General features: G+C 35.2%; 1 protein-coding gene across 7 annotated transcripts in view; it reads right to left on the bottom strand.

Moving 5' to 3' along the window:
• PTPRK (protein tyrosine phosphatase receptor type K) overlaps positions 1-19,656 on the bottom strand; it is a 449,847-nt gene that overhangs the window by 98,020 nt on the left and 332,171 nt on the right. For all 7 annotated transcript variants that reach the window (XM_084889601.1, XM_084889599.1, XM_084889603.1 and 4 more), the window contains exon 8: positions 2,264-2,566. In XM_084889601.1, coding sequence (XP_084745727.1) covers positions 2,264-2,566 — 303 coding nt within the window. The remainder of the gene's footprint in view (positions 1-2,263; positions 2,567-19,656) is intronic.

The raw sequence follows: 19,656 nt of genomic DNA, 5'->3' as shown, positions 1-19,656 counted from the left end.
TAAGGTCATTTTACTTTAGAAAATGTTTCTGGAAAAAAAATTATACATGGTCATGAATATTATTAACTCAGGACATAATTTAAAATACTCTTGCCCAGCTGGAGTGGCTCAGTGGTTGAAAATTGACCTATGAACGGTTTGTTTTGAGGTCAGGCACATGCCAGGGTTGTGGGCTTGACCCCCGGTGTGGGGCGTGCGAGATCAATGATTCTCTTTCATCATTGATGTTTCTATCCCTCTCCCTCTCTTCTTTCCTCTTGGAAAGCAATAAAAATATATTTTAAAATATAAAATACTCTCAACAGTAAATATAAAATAAATAAATAAATTCACAATAATTCACTTGCTTATTATTAATCTAGTCATATGTACAGACCAAAATACATTTAAAAATCTAATACACTTTGAAGAAGATCATATAAGCCTGAATGTATTCTTTGGTTTATGGGAAAGAAAGGCAAGCTAAAAAAACCATGGCAAAGGTTATCATCAAAATGAATTATACTATTGACAGTAAATGGCTAAAACTCATATAATTTGGTCTAAAATCACCAATTAAGAAATCATGTGGTTTTTTTTAAATTTTATTTTAAGTGCAGGCAATAAAACATGAGTACATTCTTGTCACTAAAAACCTGGGTTACAGAATGTGTAGTGTAATACAGATTTTTAAATATTTATCCCACCTTATAAAATGAGATAAATATTTTGTTAAGGCATTTGAATCTATGTTTAGATTTCTCATTTCCCACCTATTTTTTTCTTGCCAGCCATTTTTTTTCTTGCATAGCATGTGTTGAGGTGTGTTTTCTGTATGTGTATGTATGTAAGGCATGAGTGATATGAATATGTATTTATGTATTATAGCAGGATTTATACACATTGAAAGGTATGATTCATACAATTAGAAGGTGGCCAGGGGGCGGGACTGGGTGAAACAGGCTGGATTCGCCCTGGGGCCAACCTCCCTTGGCTCCTCCTGGCTGGCTGCACCCAGGGAGGCACTGTGGCTTAGAGGAAGTCTGTAGAGTGAGCAGAGTCTTTATGGCTGGTGGGGTCCTTTGGCCTGGCCAGCAGGAATCGGGTCAAAACTGGCTCTCCAACATCCTCCGATGGGTCCAGGATTGCAAGGAGGCGGTTCTCAGGTGACACACTCCGGAATCGGGCTCCCTCCTGTATGATTCTGGGGTGTGTCACTCAAGAACCGCTGCTGCCAATCACCACAGCTCGGGAACTCCTGCATTGAGCATCTACCCTGTGGAGGTCAGTGCGCATCATATCTATGGGCTGGTCAGCCAGTCACTTAGCGTTTTATATATATATTAGGTGCAAATTCAAACATAATAGCAAACGTAATCATGTTTGATTAATTCAAACATGGCAAAAGTTCATTTACCATTAAGTCTTAGGTTTTTTTTCCCTCTGATGTTTTAGAAATAGTATAAGAATAACCCCATGCATAATTTTAGGACAATATTGTTTCCTTTAAAGTCTGAGCTAAATAGGTTAAAGAGCTTTTACTTCCATTTATTACAACAAAAATAACAGGATAAACCAGGGTCATTTAGCCTTTTCCAAGTGATAGGGAAAATTTGTAGAAACTATGGTATCAATATATATATATATATATATATATATATATATATATATATATGTATATATATATATATATTATGGCAATCACATACTTGGTAGGCATCAAAATCTAAGCTTACATCTCAGAACTTGAGGGAACTTGGGAACACTAGGCTATGAATTACATCCTGCTTTCTGAAACCCAAATAAAAACGTAGCCCTACTTAAAAGCTACTCAAGGAGAATTTTAGCAAGGAATGGAACCTTAGAGATCATCTAATTTAAACTTTTCTCATGGAGATGAGAAATGGAAAGCTAGGAGGCTGAAAAAATTTGCTAAAGCTCCAGAGCCATAATGAAAAACCCATGATTCTTGATTACCAGTTCCGCTTTGCCTCAATTCACTCTATAGCACTCCCTCTCACCCAGCCCCACATACTTTTATTCCCTGGATGAACACATAAAACAGTAGAGGTGTATTTCATTTAGTATTTGATGCTATTCTAAAGAGTATTAAACTTTTTGGTTAAAAGTGAACTCTTTCTCCAAAGTTAACCTTATTAATAGTACTTAGCAGATTTCAGAATCCAATTCAATTGTGGGGACTCTAGGATATATTACAACCTTTTATATAATTTCTATTATATAACCCCCTCCCCTTTTAAAAAATAATAAAATATGAGCATACCATCTTCATCAGTTTGAATAATTGTCTCTTCACTCTCCTTCCTGCCTTCTGGGTTGGTGAGGATCATCTTGAGGCTGACATTTGTATAAGGTGGCAGATGGTTCACAACATGCTGAGGGGCTTTGGGGTCCATGTCCAAGCAGTCTGCCTTGCTCTCGTTGTGACCACGGAAGTAATGGTAGCAGATAGTGACATTAAAAGTGTGGCAACGGGTTATGTTGTAACCCAAGGATTCCCAGTCCACAGCGATGCGCCTTGCCTGGATCTCAGCAATCTTTAAAGTCCTTGGGGTCCGCATAGGTTCTGAAGAATAAATCAGAGACATAGGCAGCTGTCAGCTTTACAAGAATACTCTTGAAAAAAATAAAACACTAATCATGACATGTGTGAACCAGGAAAACTTGGAACTCAGCTTTTATTTTCATTTTCTTTATTTACTCATGATTCTATCCTTGAAGATTTTGGTTAAGGGCTATACGCACCAATGGAAAAAGTGAAGTGTAAAAGGTCAACAATCCATAGTACTCAGGAACATGGTACAAAATAAAAACCTGGAAATGTAGCCACGATGCCTTTATCGTTGTTGCTGTTGTTACTGCCCAATTCCTGTCTTTTATTTTGTCATTATTGAGCAAGTGGATTAGCTAATATATCATAATGGATAAGAGTCAACATGTTCTGCTCTATGATTTGTCGTATTACCAAGCTACGCTGTGTACTAATTAGTCTAATTGTAACACTAAACTACCACTTACAAAAAATGACGTAGATATTAATTAACATTTATTACCTCAGTAACGATGTTGTTTATCAAAGCAGAAAAGTATCCGATAAAAATTGCAAGAACACATGTGGATATTCACGGTGTCATTTATCCTTCTTGATCTCTACCTTTTCCTAGGAAACACTAGGGTCTCACAATCCATTCACTGTCACCCAAACCAAACTGGGAGGTGAATATTCATTCAGTTGGAAAATGCTGGCGGAACTAAACACTCTGAAGAGTGGAGTCCATCCATCACTGCTTCCCAAGTGTATTCTTCCCTCATGCAAGACTAACTTTAATCTTCTAACTTAATCAAAATAATTACTCTATGAAAATCATGGTCATGGCAAAGTCTACCCAGTAAACAAACTAATACACAACACACTTTAATGCATGGATTTGAAAAGAAGATTAAAGTCAAGGCCAAGGTCAAGGCCTTTTGGGGCCACCCGCCTTAACTCGCTATGGATAATCACTGCTCTTGCCTAACGAAAATCAGTAGGTGAAAAAGAAGACAAATAAGTATAAAAAATAAAAATAAAAAAAGCAAGCTCAACTTGTTTTTTTTTAATATAAATTTTGATTATTGAGATTAAAATCTCAGTTATGTGAAAATTATCAGCATGGTACACAGATGCCAAGTCCAAATTGAAATTCCAGTTCAATGTATTTAATGTATGGTTCGAAATGCACTGTGGTGGGCATTTAATTAAAAACTTCAAATCTACAAAATACATACATTTATAATGCAAATTAAGCATTGGTTGAATCTAAATGCTTAGGTTTTCAATGCTACCTGACAGTATCAAGTCTACCTATTTTATCACTTTTGTTGCATGTTTTACCTTAAGCACCAAAGTCTGCTTAAATAAAGATGTGACTCTTTAATTACTTTAAAAATATATTTATATTTCTAGCTCTGTGATAGTATTTATCTTACCAGACACAAGAGACACTTTTGGTCTACCACAGTTAGACTGAAAATGATCTTCAGCACCACTTCCCAGCTGACAGGGCAATTATAGCTAAGTTCATGCTAAGATTCCCAGATACACTGTGATTTTGCTGCCTGCTAGGCAACAATACAATTTAGTGGTCATGTTTACATTAGACCATACTTTGTTCTAAAAGTATCTAGAAAGTGAGATTTCCCCAGAAAAATACCTGGCATATACAAATAAAGATCTCCTATACAACGAGATAAAACACCAATAAATATTTATTCCTTTATTCAGTTTTCTTTAAAACTAGTATTAATGTATTTGTTTGCATACACTTCTCATTTTGATTCTGATATTCCCCCCTTCATTAATAGTCTCTCTTTCCAAGTAATTATGTTTGCCTATCGTATGTAGAACATAATGAGTTCCAAGCAATATCCTTCTGCTTATATATATTCCATGAGAATCTAAGCAACTCAAGAAGAAAGAACCTTCACCTATCAAATAAAGGAGACATTTGCTTTAAGTTTCAATGGATAAGGCAAAATCTATAGACACAGTTTGATGTTTCTTTTTTTAAAATAGACTTTTTATTGATTTCAGAAAGGAAGAGAGAGATAGAAACATCAACGATGAGAGAGAATCATTGATTGGCTCCTCACTGGGAATTGAGTCCACAACCTGGGCATGTGCCTGACCACTGAATTGAACCATGACCTCCTGGTTCATAGGTTGACACTCAACCACTAGCCATGGCAGCTGGGCTCATCATTGATGTTTTTATCTCCTTTTCTCTCTCCCTTCTTCTCTGAAATCAATAAAAATATTGATTTTATTTATGTATACACATAAATAAATAAATAAATAAATAAGCCTGGGGGAAAACTGGAACTATACATAAAATTTCCTTCTTTCCCATTCTACCCTTTATGATGAGTTTTAACTCCTCTTGTTAAGTGCCCTGTGGACAGATGTGCACCAAAATTCTTATTCATTCATTCATTTCTGATAAATCCTAGAAATACATCTACTTTTTAAAAAGTGTATGCAATGAGAAATGTGAGTATTAGCTGATTTTAGCATCTCTGCCAAATGTTGATCAGCCAGGTTTACTAACTTTTCCTATTTTTCTTTTATTTCTCACCTATTTCCTAGTTGCTATAGTGAAAAGGAATATATGAAATCAAGGTGAAATTTTAAAAAATGGCAAAAAATTTACATATCAAATATATGATCAGTATTATATAATTAGTAGGTAAATAAAAAAGTACCATATCATTACCCATACTTAAATTTTAAATAGATCGAGCCATGGGGCCACGCCTGTAATAATTTATGTGTCAAATATTTAATTCAACTCAAGAGGCTAAACTAAAGAACTATTCAATAACTTTCTGAAGGTCAAGACAAATAAAGGCAACATGTACAGACAAAACCTCCTGACTCTGAGTCACCTCTCAACAAAAAGATGATTTAATAAGTGGTTTTAGATAGCAGATAAAAGGCAATTCAATTTTTTGGTACTTGCTAAACAACACGTGACATGACAGGTCAATATCCATGTCCTTTTGTAATGATAATTTTTAGTTAGTATGAAAGAACTGTGAAAACAAAAGCTTTAACAGCTACAAGAAAATGGAGGGCAGAGATCAGATTTCCCTAGAATCAGTTTTTAATGATAAAAGTTATTTTTCTGCTGTCAGTCAGAGGAAAATAGAAGATGTCCCAAAGCTCATCTAAGAAAAAAAGAGAAAGATCTTGTCAAGGCTGTACACAGACTAAGAACACTGAAGCATGACAGGAGCTTCATGCTCCCGGCTGCTTTCTCATCAGAAATCCTAGAAGCTGACTGCAAAGCACAATTTCCATCCCATTTATCAAAACAAATACAAGGAAAGTGAATTCTATTCTTGTATTCCTGACTGCCAGAGAAAATATTTGTTGATGTGAAATAAAAAATGAGATAATATTTTCAAACAAAGGTACATTTTTTAAAAAGTAAGAAGGGAAGCACTGACATCCCTTGAGAGATGAAAAAAAAAAAATAATAAGGTCTTTGGAAAATATTCTTTTACTTTTCCCCATTGATGCTTTGTGTTTTTTGTATCATTTTTTTCCATGGTGAGAATTGAGACTAATCAACATTGTACACTGTACCTCTTTTCAATCTCATAAAATCATTAGTCTTGCCAAAAAGATTTCATCTCTGCTCCCATGGGTCAAATTGAGTTAATGATAAGTTGGTGAGATGAGTTGATTAATACTTAACATGAGGGAGCCTGAGGTCTAGGAATAATCGCAAGCCAACTGTCAGCTCTTTGGGCTTTATGGCTGTGTTGTTGAAATGACATGCTTGGACGTAGGGGCTATCAAGCGACAGGGGGTGCATGGCTCTCTCAGCTCTCTTGCAGCCACAGTAATATTTATCCAGCATAATCAGAACAATACTAAGCATATAATCAAATTCAATCAAAACATGTCATCTCCACTCTCAAAAGTCTTACTGAAATTCATCAGATAATTCTAATAAACTTAACAGTGCCATCCTCTCTACAATAATGCCAAGAAAATGAATTGAGTTTTAAAACACCATAATACCAAAGTGACATGAAAACAAGATGAAGAGAATTCTTTTTCCAAAATTGAAATCCTATTGAATGTCTTCTCATAAAACCTAATTCTCAAAATATGGAGGTTAAAAATTTGAGGAACTTTTAATGCATTTTTACTTAATTACATATAAGAAACATGTTATTATCATCAATGAACTCATTTTGCTATTGGATATCTCTCTTATGTTTTATAATTTAAAGAAAACACAAAAATAAAATATTCTCTATAAATAACTGCTAATACTTGGATAAAATATAATATAGAAAAAAGAAAAGATACTTTTTTAATTTATGAAAATAAATAAGAAAAATCTACCTTTCCTCTATAAATAAATATTTTTATTAAAAGAAATAAACAGCACTAATCAGATGCAAGAAGGTAGAGAGATTTGTACATAATGCTAAAAAATGTAATATGAAAATTAGCACTTCAATATATAAAAAAAATAAACTTGGAGGATTATATATAGCAATAAAAAAATCGAGAGGGGATTTTCAATGTTTTCTTTATTCCTCAAAATAAGGTAAGTTACCTAATTCTTTGGTTGTTCTAAAAATTTTAGATACCAAGCACAGTCACTGGCCCATAGTATAATTCTGGAAATGTTTATTTTCTGAAAGATAAAGCAAATAATTTTAATGTTTTAACCTCAAGAGCTAATGTAAGAGACCTAAAGAACCCAATTCTGTGTGGTAGTTATAAAGACTGCTCCAAAATTTCACCTCTCCTTCTATTTACACTGTTTGTCATGTGACTGCAATTCCTCACACCAAAGATTGGGGTCCATTTCCTCATTCACTGATTTTGGCCTTGCCTTGTGAATTGCTTTGGTCAACAGAATGAGGCAAAAGTGGTGTACTAGTTGTCAGGTTGTCATGTATCTCAAAGTCCTATGCACTCCTACTTGCTCTTACACCTCCACCATCCATTCTAGAGTATAACATACATGTGGGGCAACTGAGTTGTCCCAGTTGTTAACAGCAAAGGCCAGTCTAGATCAGCCAATAGAGTCTATGGGCAGATCTGTGAGCCAGCCAAGATTAGATGGTCTTATCCAACCATTTTAAAATGTAAGATATACATGCTTGCTTTATGGCACCATTGAGATTTGTGGCTAATTGTTGCTCAGCATTTTGAGTCTCTATTCTCAACCTCTTCATCTCTAAATTACCTTACTATTTGTGTGAAGACTATATCAGTGATCTTTCCACAAAATAATACTTTACAAATTTTATTTCTCTATTATTAGGTTTTGATGAACCATTACATGCTTATCTAGATATATAAAAGGCAAAGTGAGTAACCGTACGCCTGTCCAATCATTGGCCGACTAACATCCAGTACATATGAGGTGCACTGGCAATTAAAAAATAAGTGTTGACTCGCACATGTGCAATACATATAAAGCTTTTGCTGGTGCCAATCACAACTGTGTGTTTCAATCTGTCATTGTCCATCATAGTTGTTTTTGTTGACATTCTAAGGCTGAAAGAGAGCGGCCGGGTTGACAGAATATGTCTGAAGACCAACTAGTGGCACAATGTACCTCTGAAGCCTAAAGAGGCCAGCATTATTGACAGAATCCATCTGAAAACCACCTATTGGCACAATGTACCATTTGAATTATGACTCCTTCAATTAATGGATGATGCTGAGAAGGAAAATTTTCAGATTTCTTAATAGTATTACTCCTTCAAGAATGCCATTCATAAATTAAAATTAAAAGTAGGTACAATCATCATGCTACTGAGAAATCTTAATAGTAAATGGGGTCTTAATACTAAATTATTATCAAAAGATTGTGACCTCACATAATCGAAGCGGAAGTATTAACAGGATCAGTGGAAGGAGAGGTTGTTCTGACTCCAAAAATTGATTTGTTCCCGTCTGACACTAGCCTCCCATTTACATTAATTCTAAGAGAGTTTCCTGTGTGGCTAGCATTTATGATGACTATTAATAAATCACAAGGACAAACTCTAGACAGACTAGAAATATTCTTACCTGAACCTGTTTTCTGACGTGGTTAGTTATATGTTGCTCAAGTTCGAAGAGTGTGTGATAATTAAAGTTATAAATACTTCATCATAAGGGAAATTAGTCAAGCACTCTGAAAGTGTTTTTACTCTTAATGTGGTATACAGGGAGATATTAGAATAAGTTTAATCAATTTATCAGTCATTGTTTTTATCAATGTTGTTTTTATATCATGTCTTTGTTGTTATATCATGTTGTTATTGCTTATTTATTAATCAATTTATATATTATGTTCAATACATTTTACTAATTTTCTTTAATCTCTAACACTTCTATTATACCGAAAGGGTGAATAGCAATATTAAATTATTTCTTCTATTAATTTTCTGTCAATGCCCAGGAATCTGTGCACTGGGCCACTAGTTTAGTATGATTTGTTTGACATGTACTGATACTGTGATAGTATAATAATATATGCTTTAAAAACATGACTAAATGATTTTAGTTTTGTCTTATTTCCTATATGCTCTCTGAGGGCGGGTTCAGTTCTTCAGTATGCTCCCATGATACTAGTTGTTAAATGTTGAGTTAGTAGTTCCGAGTGATAAGACATGTGAGTACTTTATCCAAAGCTATAATTGAAATAGCAGTTTTTCAGCACCTACTCCATCATTGTAAAACACTTAAAACATAATTTAATTATTTATATTAACATGACTTTCTAGGCACATATGAAAGTGAATCTACAATATAGTCTGAATTTCTTTACTTTTGAGGTAATAGGTCTGACAAAAAAGATACATATACATTTACAGGGATGGTCAAAAATAGGTTTACGGTTGTTCATATGAAAAAAGACATGCAGGTTATGATCATCATGTTTTTGTTGTTATAATACAGGGGTTGGAAATTTACAGGTGCATTGTGACTTTCTTACTGTAAAAATGTCACAATGCACCTGTAAACTGCCAACCCCTGTATTATCCAAATCCCTATAACACTGTTTAGTAACTTTTTCTCAACTACATACTCCCTTGAAAAAATGTCATAGCTGTCCTTAAATGAATCAGTCAGTTCAACATAGGGAAATTATTATAAAGTATATTTAGTTACTAAAATGTTCAGTGAGGCTATTTTATGACATGAATTTCTACCCTCTCCCCCCAACAAAAATATCACAATTACATTATAATGACATCCCTAGTCTGTATGGCTCATTTAGCTCTTTATAAAGATTATTTATTTATTTATTTTATTGATTTTTTTACAGAGAGGAAGGAAGAGGGAGAGAGAGTAGAAACATTGATGAGAGAGAAACATCAATCAGCTGCCTCCTGCACACCCCCTTCTGGGAATGTCCCCTTAACCAAGTAACATGCCCTTGACAGGAATCGAACTTGGGACCCTTGAGTCTGCAGGCCCCTGCTCTATCTACTAAGCCAAACAAATTAGGGCAAAGATTATGATTTTAAAACATCAACATAGATCCTTCTTTTATTCCTTCCTTCTGGAAACTTAAGTAGAATAATTTACTTTGATCATATTTGTTAAAAAAAAAAATTAAGTATTATTAGAAAAAAGCAATAACATACAAGCTTCAAAGGTGATAATGGCTATTGACATACTTTGAGACATATTTGATCTGAGAAAATGCAAGTGTCTGATAACATGCTTGCTTCAGAGGAATGGAGATAAAGACTACCTGGTTGACGGTTTTTAGTTCATTTCCTTTTCCAAAGCCACCATCTACTCTATGTTTTCATGCATGATTAACAGCTTGCAGATCCTTCACATGTAATCAATAGTTGTGAAGTTTTATATTAGGTTTAGAGATTAGACACCCTTGATTATAAATTTTATCGATTTGTACAGCTTAGGTGCAGAAATCCCTGCACATTTTTCAGAGATTAAATTAAAAGGAGATATATGGCCTACGCACACTAGAAATGCCATTGTGATTACAAGGTGTGACCTCTTTAAACTCATTCCTTTAGATGAATAAAACCTATCTAACACACTAAAACATGAATCAGCATGTCAACAGGCATCAAGCTGAGATAGTAAACACAGTGAAAATGTGACAAAAAGAATTACAAAACCACAAGGAAACCTGTCTAAGACTATAATTAATATGGGAGACTTGAAAGGATTAATTGCTTCATCTCGTTTGTAAATTAGGAAATTGACAGAGATAAGAATAATGAACTCCTTGACTTCTACCTGGAAAATCTGAGCCAATATTAAACTGAAGATTCATGATCTCTTTTTAGATAAAGGAATGAGGTCTTTTTTTTAATTACTAGAAAAATATGACCATTTTAAAGTTATTGACTAAGAAATTCCTAACTAAATATATTTATGAGTGTTCCCACCTTAGAGAGTTTTCAAGCACTGCTGTATATTTTATGTCCACTCTTTTAAGGTCTGCGGATGTCCAGAGTAAAATTAATAAATATGTCAACCAACATAACGGGGCTAATATATTTCAAGGTTAGAATCTTAATTTTCTTTTTCTTTCTTTTTTTTTTTTTGTGTATGTGTATTCTATTACAGCTTTCTGAACTTTATTTGAACTTTGTTCTTTCATGAAATGTATTTCATTTTTCTAATTGAGTATGCCCCAAGATCTGCATATATACAAACACATAAGGCAGAAATAAATGAAAGGTAATTCATCTTGACACACACTCTGAAGAGTTCATTTCATTAGCTGTAAAAGGTATTCAACAAACAACTCCAAGACCATGTGGATTTCTGCAACAGATAGAAATTGACAGGACTGCCCTAGCCATGAAGACAGAAGAGAAACAGATGCCTTGCCATATTAGCAATCAACAACTGTGTGTTGCTGCAGGTTGCCCAGGACCAAATCAGAGAGGGTTGGACCTGCGTTACCACCATTTGTCCACCATCCAGAACTGAAATATCATTGCTGACAGGTATACATAAGGAACTGTTTGACATTGAAATGGGACTCAAAAGAACAGTTGGCCCAGAAAGAAACTCACTACAGACTGATTCATTTGCCTCTCAACATAACCATTATTGCTTGTCTCATTTTCAGTTCTTATAAGTGTATTTCTTGTATCACACGATCTCACTCATCTAAGGGAAATAATGAACAAAACTGATGAACTGATGAACAAAAACAGACCCAGAGACAGGGAAGCATCGATCAGACTGTCAAACCTCAGAGGGTAGAGGAGGCTGGGCGTAAGAGGGAGAGATCAACCAAAGGACTTGTATGCATGCAAATAAGCCAAACCAGTGGTGATGGACAACAGGGGGATGGGGGCATGCATGGGGTAGGGTTTAGGATGGGAATGGGGGGATGAGGACAAATATCTTAACCAATAAAGAAACAACAACAACAAAAAATAGGTTTAGAGCATGGACTACCTTGAGCCAGTCTAAAGAGTTAGACAATGTTCTAGTGCATTTTGTTGTATGTTTGTTTTATGTGGGTTTTTGTTGTTGTTATTAATCCTCATCAGAGGATATTTTTCCACTGACTTAAACAGAGTGGAAGAGAGTGGGAAAGATAAGAGAGAAACATTGATGTGAGAGAAACACATCAATTGGTTGCCTCCTGCATAAGACCTGATCAGGACCAGGATCGGGGAGGAGTTTGCAACCAAGGAATGTATACAAATCATACCCGGGACCCTTTGGTCCACAGGCCAACACTCTATCCATTGAGCCAAACTGGGTAGGGCTCTAGTGCATTTTATATTGGCCTTCGAGGAAAATGAAATCCCCTTAAATCACATGTGTCAAACACAAGGCCCGCGGGCCAAATCCAGCCCACCAGGCCTTGCAATGTGGCCCGCACCGCGCTGTCATCACTGCACTCCGCTGTCAGTTTATGACATTGTCAGTTTATGACTGTTCAGTAAACCATTCGGCCCGCGATTTAGGCTGGATTTTAGATTTTGGCCCTTCTCTGATTGAGTTCGACACCCCTACCTTAAATTATTAGATAAATAAAAATGTTATATATCTATCATTAAGTACTTTATAAAATATATTTGACTAGGATAGTTCTATTAAAATCTACTAATACTTTCAAGTGATTTCACTGGAAAGCATAACATGATAACACATGGAAATGATGACCTAGAAGATGGCTTTCCTTTGTTTTCACAAGTAAATACTAGTAAGGCTATATGATGGTGTTATGTAAAAGTTCCTAATTTCTACATATTCATAGAAGAAGAGTAAATGAAGGAAAAAGTGTATAAAAGTATAATAGCACTTAAAAAATATATATATATATATATATATGGCACGTGTGTGTGTGTGTGTATATATATATATGTATATATCTATATCTATATCTATATCTATATCTATATCTATATCTAAGTGACTGTTACGATTGAGTGACTGGAACAACCAGTTACTATGATGTGCACTTACCACCAGGGGCAGACACTCAATGCAGGAGCTGCCCCCTAGTGGTCAGTGTGCTCCCGCAGCCAACCTCCCTTGGCTGGCCAGCCTCCTGTGGTCCCATCTGGCAGGCCCTATCACCTGATCAGGGCCACACCCCAGGCTGGAATGGGGAACCCGTTGTGGGTGGCGGCAGATGCAGCCCCTTTCCCAGGGTGGGTGAGGGTCAGTTCCCTCCTCGGGGCCAGCAGCCAACCTCCCATGGTCCCTTTCCCCAGCAAGCAGGCCTCAGTGGTGGTGTGGTGGTAAGGGAAGGAGGATGGGGGGAGGCTGGGAACTGCTTGATGGTGGAGTACCAATAGCAGGTGTCTGTTCCTTCTGTGCCTGGCCCAGTGACCATCGCCTCCTCTCTCGGGAATCAGGGGTTTGGTGGTGGCTGATGTGGCCCTTTTCCCAGGGGCACTGAGGGCCAGCTCCCTCCTGGGACCAGCAGCCAACCTCCCACGGTCCCCCTTCCCGCCCCAGCCCTTCCCTTGGCCACAGGACCAAATCAGCCTGTCACCAATCAGCCTGTCACCAATCAGCCTGGACCTGATCAGCCCTGATCACCAGCCAGGCCTAGGAACCCCACCCATGCCTGGTTTTTGTGCACTGGGTCTCTAGTTACTTTATGTTTGTTCTTTAGTAATCACATTCTTCCTATATCCAGATCTGTATGACCAGTTCCAACCCATCTCTTATATTCTGGTTCAGAATTTCAAACTGCCTGTACATTCCCCCCTGGATGCTTAAATATAGCATGTTCCAAACAATTTATCATCTTCCTTTCATGAGCACCTCATTCTAAGCTTCTTGCTTCTATTCAAGTCTTTCGCTCCCAGACTAAAACCTTGGCAGTATGTATCATTAGTTCCTCTGAACCTCACATAGCCCCATCATTTTATAAGATCTACAGCATTTCTCTGTCCCCTTCTGTAATCCAGGACCTAATTTTTTCTCACCTGAACTGTTGGAAGTTCCACTACTAACAGTACTTTCCAATGCTTTCTTCAGCTAGACTTTACAAAATGCAGTTCTACTTACATAACCTGTTCATTTAAACATTGTTAATGGTTTCCTAGTCAAATCAAATATAGTCAAAACCACTTAAACTAGAATCCAAGATAAATTTTACTTGTCTTTTTATTTCCTGTCTTCTAATAAAATGCTTGGTACCTAATCACTGTTTAATAAATATTTCAGTTGACAAATGAATAAATGAATGAGTATATGAATTAATAAACCTTTGTACCTCTGCAGTCTGGAAGTTCCTGGCACATTATAAATGAGCTACAACTTTGTTGACTGAAGGTTATTTTTACCAGAAAAGCCACCATTAAAATTCTGTCTGGCCGAGACCGGTTTGGCTCAATGGATAGAGCGTCAGCTTGGGGACTGAAGGGTCCCGGGTTCGATTCCGGTAAAGGGCATGTACCTTGGTTGCGGGCATATCCCCAGTAGGGGGTGTGCAGGAGGCAGCTGATTGATGACTCTCTCACTCTCTCTCATCAATGTTTCTAACTCTCTATCTCTCTCCCTTCCTCTCTGTACAAAATCAATAAAATATATTTTTTAAAAAAAATTCTGTCTGAATTTAGTTACAAAATAAAGTCTAAACTACTGACCGTATCTACATCTACAAATAGCCTTAGCATATAACATGTTTAATGCTTAAGAAGCAAAGTAAAAATTTCCATTTGATTACAGCAAAAAAACTCAAATTACTGCTAGGAATTAACAAAGAGGAAGGAAAAACGTTATTGTAAAACTTTGAAATACTGATGTAGAAAACTATTTGGTAGAAGGAAATATTTAATGTTAGAAATTTAAGAATATTTAAAATTTTTTTGATTCATTGTAGACATTGGGCTAGATTAATGACATTCAGTTTAAACTGTCTTTTCTGTTGTTTTTTGATCTTTCAAGTATTTTTCTTATTGTCCGACTAGGAAGCAATTTTTTCCAAGGCAAAAACATTACTTCCTAGTTCACTTACTTCTTAGCGCTAAGCATAAAGTAAAAAAGTGATAAATATATTAACTTTAATCAATTTTACCCTAAAGGAGTTATGATACTAAAGGGATTTGACTATAAAATATAATAACCCTAATCAAGATAAGAAAAAAAAAATCCTTGCAATGGTTGCTATTTTCAAAGTATAAGAAGAATATACTTAGGGTATTTTAGATTATTTTGACATTCTAGCCTAAAAATTAGATATTCTGTATAAATTGTTGAATTCATGAACAACTGATTTTGTTTTAGGTTTCACTGTAGAACAGATGGTATCATTAAACACACATTAAACTTCTTTCTTATTTACATGAGATCTAAAAAATAAGTTCTTTAATTAGAGCCTGAATTAGTACTGTTTACTATGAGTTTAGTATCAATCATACTCTCTGATTCATGAGGTCAAGTCTCTTTGGTCACTGTTTTTATTTATACCAGCAAGCTTGTTACTGTGGTCTAGAACACATTTCACAAGAATATTTCCTAGCCTCTAAGTGTATCTATAATGTGATATACATCTTAAATTAATGAATCTAGCCCTAATAAGAGAGCAAAAACCTCCATTTGTGAAAAGATATATATATCCAAAGTAGGTTAATGGGCTTTGGAATGGGACTTCTTATTCCTTAAGTGCAAGATACTAACATCCATATGTGTCATTCCCAAATCCATGAAAGGGGGGTGGGGAGAGAAGTTATATCTACCTCAAAGAATTGTAATAAGGATAAGATAAGATACTGTATGAAAAGTGATTGAAAAAAAATACTTGCTTTGACTAAAATGTCGCTGTTAACTTTATTCCAATTATAGTATCGATTAGTGGTCTAATAACATTATCACTTATAAGAACAACATCCTGGAATAGTATGGGAAGATATACCCTGGAAAAACGAAACAAAAAAACTTCCACTCCATGTGTAGCTACTTATTTATTTTCTATGCCCCATGTAGAAATTAAAACATTTTAAAATAAATTTTAAAATGTCAACTTAAATAAATTTTGGGGGGAAATGCATGATTTCTGGATTACTCTGCCCATTTTCTGGTCCATGAAGATTATTTTTGTAAGTTATTAGGGAAAATGCCTAACTTCAAATAAAAACAAGACTAAAATCTAATGAAAGATAGAGAACTTTAGAAAAATAGAATATGCTGCTGAGTATAAAGCTTTTCTGCTAACATGAATCCCTTGATTCTACCCACTCATTTTCATACATGAATGCAAACTCTTTTTCTCTACAAGTAAACTTTTCAATATGTCATTTATCACAGGCAGTGAAATTTTCAAGAATTCTTGTTTTGAATATAAAGTTATAGGGAGAGTTGTTTGCAAGATTTTGTAGTTTATCTATGTTCTAATATGAATGACTGCTCAAGAGCACTTCTAAAAACCAAAGGTCATAATCAAACTGTAACTATTTATAATACTTTAATAAATAGTAATCTAATACTTTCTTGGAATATTTTCATACTGGCATGTCTTTTGCAAATGTACGTAAAAAAGAATTTGGCAAGTCAGATGACCTAAGCTCCTAACAAAAGGTATTTTACTATGAATGCTTCAAAATTCAGATGAAGTACCCAAATAGCTCATTTTTGGATTTATTTAAAATTATATATTAAATATAGGACAGTATATCCAAATATCTAATAAATCTTCACAAACAAATCAAATTGAAAAACTCAAATAACTACACTTCAACAACTAAGGTTACTTATGTATTTCACAGCCATGTAGAACTTTTTTTGTTTTTAAAAAATGTTATAGCATAAGTGGAGGACCTGAAAAAAAATAATCAAAATGGCCCTTGCTGGTATGGCTCAGTGGATAGAGCATCACCCTGCGAACTGAAAGGTTCCAGGTTTGATTCCAGTCAAGGGCACAAGCCTGGATTGTGGGCTTGATCCCCAACAGGGGGGCATTCAGGAAGCAGCCAGATAATGACTCTCTCTCATCATTAATGTCTTTTTCTTTCTCTCCCTCTCCCTTCCTCTCTGAAATCAATAAAAATATGTTTTTTTTTAAATCATTAAAATGAAATATGATAGTTCCACTGTATTCCCTTTTTGGCTTCTTGATTTATATGCTTTGGAATTGTATTTTTGTAAGCGTTTTCTAAAGTCAAGTTTAATTCATTTTCCTGTTTTATCAAGGATTGAAGTATATCAGAAATATATAATTTAAAGACATTTTCCTGACAACTTTCAGTTTGATTATTCTAGCCATTTAGTGAATCCTTCCCCTACCCCGTGTGCCCCCCCCCCAAAAAAAAACCTCAACCATACTTTCCTGACATCTTAAACACTGTACATTTAAATTCTAACTAAAACAACTATTAAAGGTCATATATTCTCTAATCTGAACATTTGTTAGACTCTTAGAATGTTTTCTCTTGTCTAAGGAGATGGTGCATTTGTAAAGAGAAGAATTATGCCATATTTTCTTTGCATCCATAATGGAGCTAAACATAATGTACCACAGTAAATACTCTCTTAAAATTAACCTATTGAATGAAAGAATAACTTCAGTAATTTTCAGTAACCGAACATATTCAATCTGCTTTATTTGAAGACAACCATCTCACCTTTCTAAATGATGTCTCTTGAGTGAGCAGAAGCACTAGCTCAGGGTTGGGGAATGACCGGCCCATGGACCATATAAGGCTCACGAACTCATTTGGTCCGGCCCTGCCAAGGCATTAGGCATTTAATTAATGTTAATTAAATGTTTGACCAAATATAGCAGGCTAATATTTAAGTTGATAATTTAGTATGGCCCATGAATGATGTTATAAATATCCAAATTGCCCTAGCCAGAAAACAGCTTCCCTACCCCTGCTCTATGGCAATTAAAAAACATATACATGACTCAGATTTGGTTCATCAAAGCCTAAAAACAGTGACAATCAAATCCATAAAGAGCCAAAACATAATGTGAATCTTTTTGTGTTGGGACCAATATATATATTTAAATGAAGCAATACTTGAGTACTTAAAACTTGGATTTTCTTGTGTTGGTGATCCACTCATCTCTAGATCTCACTGTACTATGTGTAATAAAATATTGTCAAATAGTAGCTTAGATCTATTGACACATTCTCATCATTTTCAAAACAAGCTCAGTAACCTCTGTAGGAAACCAAACAAGCTTTCACAGAATGAGAGCAACATGTTTTCTATAATGAAACTGACAAATTTTAGTCACCAACGATGAGAAGGGACCAAATGCCAGCTTCAAATTGATTCTCCTGGAGGCAAAATCAAGTAAATTCACACTCTTTCTGAGAGGCTTGTAATGCCACTGAGAAAATTAATAATAAACATTATACTCTCAGGAAGCAGTAAAAGCTATTGGTAAAATGTCTACAACAATGAACACTGTTAGACATTGCATGATGTCAACCTGGAGGAGCTTTACGAAGGAGAACAATGCCTGCCTATTGGAAGTAATTCCAGGAACAAGTCACTGCTGTGCACAGATATGCTCTTGATAGAGGTGTGGAAAAAACTCAAGGGAAAAATTCTCCGTAAATGTTGGAACCAGTAATTCCAGGACTATGTAAAGATGTGGGAACAAGACTGGATTCAGCAAAGGTGGGGCACAGCTATGTATGCAGAGGAGAGAGCTGGCACTTTGAAAAGAGAATTAAATAAAATGCAGATGTCAATGCTGATATCTTATTCACTAGGAACAGCAAACAGGTAAGTATAATGCTACCTTATCTTGCTTCAGGATTGAAGAAAATAATGAAACTGTCAATATAACCGCCTTGTATTTCCCATGTTTGAAGTGAAGAAAGGGGTGACAGATATAAGATGGCCTGGCCACACTGAAGTGTGCTAACTACTGAGTGGGAAGATCACATGGATTTCCCAAATCCAAAATATAGGATGTCATAAACACACTTCTTCCTGACACTGACCATGCTGTTAACGATCATTTGAATTATTTTAAGTGGCACTCCTAATTAACTCAATTTCAGGAATATATTCAGTTTATTAAGTTGTTTAAAATCTGTCATGCAGGGCTTAAAAAGTATCACCATATTTAACTCTGAGGATCAGAGAGATTCCTTAAAATGACTGAATAATAATAATACAAATGACATGGTCACTGCAAATTTAATCTAATTCATCATATAATGGTTTTCTATAGTTTTAGAAAAAGATATTTCTGCTCTTATGTAGATGGATTTAAAAACATATCCAATGCTATATCAAAACATGAAACTATTTCTAGTCCTTGATTCAATAAAAGAGCATATTAAAAATCAATTTGTCCTAAGGTAATCTCTTAACTTCTAAGTAGAATATGCTTATCAACTCAGACTCTGACAGTTTGCTAAAAGTATTTTCCAATAATGTATCTATTCATTATTTCTGGTTCCATATTAGATCCCAACATGCAGAACTGAGAGTGGCCACCATTTTTTAGAGATTGAGTTAGTACAAATGCAGACTGTTTCTAAAACAATGAAAATTAAATTAATGTCCTTTTATGATATGAAACAAATATTACTTTTAATTTTAAATATAGTTTTCCTATTACTTAAAAATGCAGCTATAACTGTGTTTTCCAAGTTGCATTAAATTCCCTTATGTCACCTGTAGATACCAGAGTTGGTGGGGAGCGGATGGAGCTACAGGAGCAG

This window comes from Pipistrellus hanaki (assembly GCF_964339955.1).
Source record: "Pipistrellus hanaki genome assembly, chromosome: 7".
NCBI lineage: Eukaryota > Metazoa > Chordata > Mammalia > Chiroptera > Vespertilionidae > Pipistrellus > Pipistrellus hanaki.
Note: the sequence above shows the minus strand (reverse complement) of the source record. Positions and strands in the feature narration are given on the sequence as shown.